At 53.7% G+C, this 5,891-nt stretch overlaps 1 protein-coding gene across 1 annotated transcript in view; it reads right to left on the bottom strand.

The window, feature by feature from the left end:
• The window catches only part of LOC135830501 (arf-GAP with SH3 domain, ANK repeat and PH domain-containing protein 1-like), a 7,838-nt gene extending 2,697 nt beyond the window's left edge, over positions 1-5,141 (bottom strand). Inside the window, exon 1 of the mRNA XM_065342752.1 lies at positions 2,449-5,141. Within this exon, the coding sequence (XP_065198824.1) occupies positions 2,449-4,608 (2,160 nt within the window). The 5' untranslated portion in view covers positions 4,609-5,141. The remainder of the gene's footprint in view (positions 1-2,448) is intronic.
• Positions 5,142-5,891: the final 750 nt, after the last annotated feature.

Here is a 5,891-nt window from a genome sequence, read left to right as displayed (position 1 = left end):
AGATGCAAAATTTGGGAGTGCCGTAGCATCCACGGCGTGGCAATGTCAGGCTTCTGTTGGGGAGGCAAGGTGGCCACATGTTGCCCTTTCTTCTGTCAGCTACATACATCTTTTGATGTGCACAATCACTTGGAAACTGCAGCGGAGATGTGGAGAGATCTTAGGCAATGGCAACAATCATGTACAAATTTCAACCACCTGTCATCTATCTTCAGCATCACGCACCTGTCCAAAAGGTACTCCCCGGAATCTTCCAACAGCTGTCTTCCTGAAGCTGTTCTTTACTTCCTTCCACCGATGCGCCACTAACGTGTGCAGGCATGGTGGTGGCCTGTGGATGCGAAGGCTAGCTTGTATGTCTCTGAACATTCAAGCGATGCGGACGCGGATCCAGCGAATATTTATTATTATATCCACCACAGGGGCGTCACACACGGTACGACCACTACGACCATGGTCGTACCACTTTTCGTCCAGGATGGTCCACCCAATTCATCCGAAAAAGCAATAAAAAAATTCAAGGATCTTCGGACTTGTACAAAACATCGCAACTGTTAGTAGTGTTACTTTCATTGCAAGGAGCATACAGACTTGATGCCTAGCACTAGCAGCTAGCTATTGCCCAAGACTCCAGGCGGCTATCCATTACGATAGGCGGCTGGAGTCACGGTTAGAGACAACCAGACGATGGATTCCTCACGGACGCATTCACTGCAAACTTGACGGAAACAGAGCTGAGCTGGCGGCGATCACTGGGTCCAGAACTAAAATTTTCCAAGATCTACCATGTTACAATGGCGATCAGTACGTCAAGAGACACTACATGTATGTCACTTGTCAGCTACAACATAATAATTATATTCTTTCCACAACGACACCTACCTAGTACCTCTGGCTCCTGACGATCTACTGCAAGCGGATTCGAAAATGCATTACACCCGCGAACGCAGCGCTTGTCAACGGAAAAGGGAAGCGCTTCATTCTCCGAAGTTGAAAAGTGTTTGGACTGCTGCTCCACGGCGGCAGAATATTCTGCAGCTGTTCACCGACACGACCCGCTTCACCTATATTATAACGATTTACGATCGTTTCGTTCCCCGAGTTTTCTGGTAGCAGCAACAAGAATTTCGTCCAGTTCCCAGTTCATACATAAATACGGAATACCATAAGATTTATGGTGTCGTAACATTTATGGTGACCAAAGCAAGGGTCTCCTTGCTGCGAATTCTATAATATTCTCAACCAAATTTTGGCCAGGAGCCAGCATCATCAGGAGTTCCTACATGTACATAGATATTGAATCATGTTGCTCTACTTCTGAAGTACTTCCCCAGCCTGACCTGCCGTAGACTGATCCCGCGGATATGCCCACCCGCGGATAAGCCCATGCCCGCGCATAAGCCCAGGGATTGTTCGAACATCACAACGCTTCATCGTCCAAGCCCATGGGCTTCGGTCATACCGAGAGTCCATAAATTATGGACTCTTGGCCACACCATGTACGTAGTACATGCACATTAGTTCTTTTTTCGTGGTTGTTTTTGTTTGCACAGTGGTTTTCAGCAATGTACTTCTCACTTTTCAAAAGCACAACTTGGTGTCGGGGTATAAGCCCATGCCCGCGTATAAGCACATGTCCTCGTACAAGCCCACCGAAATGTCTCTGTGTGAAACAGATAAGCCCATGAGCTTATCCGCGGGATTCTACGGTATCCTCCACCGGCAGACATTTTCTATCATTCCTTTGCTCCTTGCTTTGCTTTTCCTTCTCCGTTCAGTCCTACGGCTGATCTCATGCCATTAATGATGCTGCTCCATGACCATCAGATTAAGTTGATGCTGTAGTGCTCGCTATGGCTAAACAATGGCAAGCACAGACGGCGACGGACGCTGAAGTGCAGGCTCAGGCAATGCAACCAATGACGTGGACAAAGAATTCGTCCGGCCATGGCAACACGAAACTGGATCGGTTCTGCCCCTGAAGTATCGCAGCGTCGCTGGGCAGTAAGTTGCATGTGAGCACCACCCAGACAATTACATGTATACCGTATTTTCCGGAGTGTAAGCCGCACTGGAGAATACACTGCATCCAGATTTTTTTGTCACAAAATGCAGGCATCCACCCTGTATATCATGCATTTGACCATGGTAGTATCAACCACACTGACTTTTTTTTGTGGTGAATGACGAGTGTTTAAAGCGCGGCTTACACACCGGAAAATACAGCACTCAAATGACCCGATAGCTTGTAGAATGGAGTAGCCTTGGTCCTGTATAGAGGGCGATGGCGCTCCTACAGATGAGGAAAAACTCGGCCTCCAGCCTCGCCTCGCGGGAACCGTGAATTTTTATTTGTAGAATGGCAAGCGCAGATACACAGCAGCCATGGACTCTCACAATTTTCTCGCCCGGTACAGCAGCAGATCAATGTAAAACCAAGTGACTCACCAGACTGCTCAGATCCTCGTAGATCTTCTCGTTCTGGTCGCCCAGCACACCCCACTCCATCTTGATCTGATTGAAGCGCGGCGCCTTCTTCTTCTTGGCGTAGAGACTGAGGAGCTCGGCGCATTCCGTGCGGTCCAGCTCCTGCGCCAGCTGCAGCGGTGTCTTGTCGTGACGGTTCTCGATGGTGGCGTCGGACTCGGCGCGAAGCAGCAGCTTGATGGCCTGCGGCAGGTCGCGTTCGACGGCCAGATGAAGCGGCGTGGTGCCGTGAGCGTCGGGTCGGTTCACCGCCGCGCCGTTGTTGATCAGGAAGTCGAAGACGTGCAGCGAGTGCTCTTCCTCCGCCTCCAGGTGCAGGTGCAGCGCGTTGCCGTCGTGCTCCGTGTCCTGCAGGACGTTGGAGAAGTCGAAGCCCTCTTGCTGGATGTGCAGCACGGCCTCCAGGTCGCCGCAGTGGATGGCGTTGGACAGGTCCGACAGCATCTCGGTGGCGCTGCGGCCGCTCGGGCGCACCCACTTGTGCTCGACGTACTTGGCGCGAATGAAGTCCTTGCGCTCCACCATGCTGGCGTTGCTGCTCAGCTTGGGCACGGTGAGATTCTCCTCCGTCACCTCGTTGAACGCGTAGTTGCCCATGCGATGCGCCACCAGCAGCTCCGCCGTGCACAGGTTGTCCAGGACCAGGGACCTGACGCGAGAGAACTGCACGCCGAGTTCGCGGTGCACGCCCGAGCACTCGATGCAGACCAGGATGCCCAGGTTGGTGGAGATCCAGGGCGGGTCGGGCGCGCTGCAGTCGCAGCACTGGTGGTTGCCTGGCAGGCAGCGGATCACCTCCACGATGCGCTGCGTCAGCTCGTTCATCGACTTGACCACCGACGACTCCTCGCCGTCGTTCGTGGGCGCCAGGTGGCTGTTGAACAGGTGCTCGAGGGTGTTGTTCAGCACGCCCATCCACTCCTCCTTCTCCTGCTCGTCGTCCGCCTGGAAGATGTACTTGCGGTTCTGAGAGTGCAGCGCAAAGCATGGCTTCTTGGCCATGTCCAGCTCGTCCTTGCACTGACAGGTGAGCAGCGGGAGGGTGACGGTGGGCGGCTCGCGCGGCGAGTGCGCTATGGAGAAGATGCCGTCGGCGATGGTGCAGTAGCGCTTCTGCCACGCCTTGCGGATGCCGTCTGAGCGCTTCTGCAGCGGTCCGCTCTTGCTCAGGCCGTGCTGGCGCTCGCGCTCGCGCTTGTCGCCGAACTGCCGCATGCCCGGGTTGATGGCGCGCTGCTTGTCTCGCTTCACGTCGTTGGGCGAGAGGAGCGACTGCACCGTGCGCTTCATGTCCATCAGGTCGTTGCGTTCCTCCTCGTAGCGATTCTTGCGGATCTCCGAGACGTCCGTCGACAGGTCCGCCACCCACTGCGACACGCCCGACAGCTTCTGCTGGCTGTCCTTGACGTTGCTGCACTGCGAGTGATAGTACTCGACCAGGTGCTGCGCAAAGTCCGACGTCTTCTTCAGGCCGATCTCGTTCACCTTGAGAAAGTACTCGCACGTCGCAAGCTGAAAGCCGCGCCGTTCCTTCTCCAGTTCCTGCGCCGTGTCCTCCGGTTTGAACTCTGTACGCTGCAGTCCCGCCGCCTCCGCCTGACGACGCTTCTCGCGCTCGACCCGCGCTCGCGCACGCTCGTGCTCGGCATAGGCCTTGTCGAACGGCTTCTTCAGGTTGCCGCTCATGTCGTTCTTCAGGAGCGACTCCAGCGGGAACAGCACGATCTTGTTCATGTTCTTCAGCTGGTTCTCCTGCGTCTCCGTCATGTCCTTGACGATGACGGCGAACTTGAGGAACGCCGTGCCGATCTTCGGCTGCGTGGGCATGAAGTTTGTGCCCAGCTTCTCCATGGAGTCGGAGAACGCGTTCTGGGTCTTTATGTACTCTTCGCCACAGTGCACCATCTTCTGCATGCCGGACACCAGCTTCTTCAGCTGTCGCTTGTCATTATCCAAGCCCTCGTCGATTTTCAGGATTTCCCTGCGCAGCGTCTCCATGCGCAGCTGATACGTGGACGTCGACGGTGAGTTCACGTCCTCCTGCGTGTCCTTGAGAAACGCCGAGACGGTCATGCGCTCGCGCTCCGACGCGGAGAGCGAGCTGCCGAACGAAATCGCCATGACTGGTTTCTCTCTCTCTCTCCGTGCCGCGTCCGTCACTGCTCTGCTCAATTGGGTCCCAGATCCCGCGATTCTTTCCCGCACAGGCAGCGGGCGCTGAATGACGAGCGAGGGCGAGGCTGAGGAGAAAGGGCACCTCTACCCTATATGTAAGCGCACCAGTGTGCAGGGACAGTCGAGACTTGTGTGCGCCAGGCAACGACTGACCGATGCGCCTGCAGCCAGGAGATATCCAAGCTCCCTCTCGGAGTGGTCAATGTCAATGGCTGACTGTTTTCCACGCTGTGGGCACAGATGTTCGACGCCCTGAATACAAATTACGGCTCATCTCCAAATTCAGGCGCGACTCGACAATCTAATTCTTAGCGAGCTGATTTTCTCGCTCGTCCCCACCGCTGGTCGCTAAAGGTACAAACCAAGCTAGTGTGGCCGTTCTGCGAGTGGTGCTTGGGCTGAACAAATTTCGCCAATCTCGGCCTGGAAAAGTTTAGTTGCTTTCCTGCTGCTTTCGTGGCTGAAGCAATGGCCACTTTTTTTTGCTGCTGTGCATGTGCCCAGCGCCCAGCCGTACCCCGACGCGACGTGCATGCCAGCTTGGGGAGTTGGGCCCATCAACCGACAGCAGATATCTGTACACTACATGATCTGACCGCACATGGCTGTCTTTTACAGACTTGCACTACATGTAGTTTACACACATGTACAGTCATGTAGATCTACATGCGCCAACACTTGAAACAGACTGCCCGCACTGACATGAAAACTAGCCTGGCTGGAGCCGTGGAGGCTGTCAGGAGTAGGAAATACGGTTTTACTAATTATTTTAGTCGCGTTTACATGTAGACTGTAGATCTACATGACTGTACATCGTGGAAATGATGCTAGCGATAGTGTAGTCTGTCTGAAGTCTAGGTCGGAGTGAAATGGTCAAAACCTCAAACTGCTCACTTCAAGTGCCGCATACTCAGTACCGGCAGATTTTGCTATAGTATAGCGCTAGTTGCGAGTGGCGAAATAGTGTTGATAACTTGATACTGTACAATCATGTATCTGAATGGCAAACAATGATGTGCATTGAGTTGCAAACCCATGGTACAATTATTTTACGAATGAAGAGCTCCAAACAGCTCCAAAACGCGATAAAGACCAAACCCGGAGCTTTGCGTTTTTTGGTCACGAAAGAATTCGTTTTCACCCCACAGACATCTGTGTGTCAGTTTTGCGGGTCAAAGCGCGATACATCCCAGTCAATGATGCCTGAAGTTTGTGTTCTTCTGCAAAAC

This window comes from Sycon ciliatum, unplaced genomic scaffold, assembly GCF_964019385.1.
Source record: "Sycon ciliatum unplaced genomic scaffold, ocSycCili1.1 SCAFFOLD_1008, whole genome shotgun sequence".
Lineage (NCBI taxonomy): Eukaryota > Metazoa > Porifera > Calcarea > Leucosolenida > Sycettidae > Sycon > Sycon ciliatum.
Note: the sequence above shows the minus strand (reverse complement) of the source record. Positions and strands in the feature narration are given on the sequence as shown.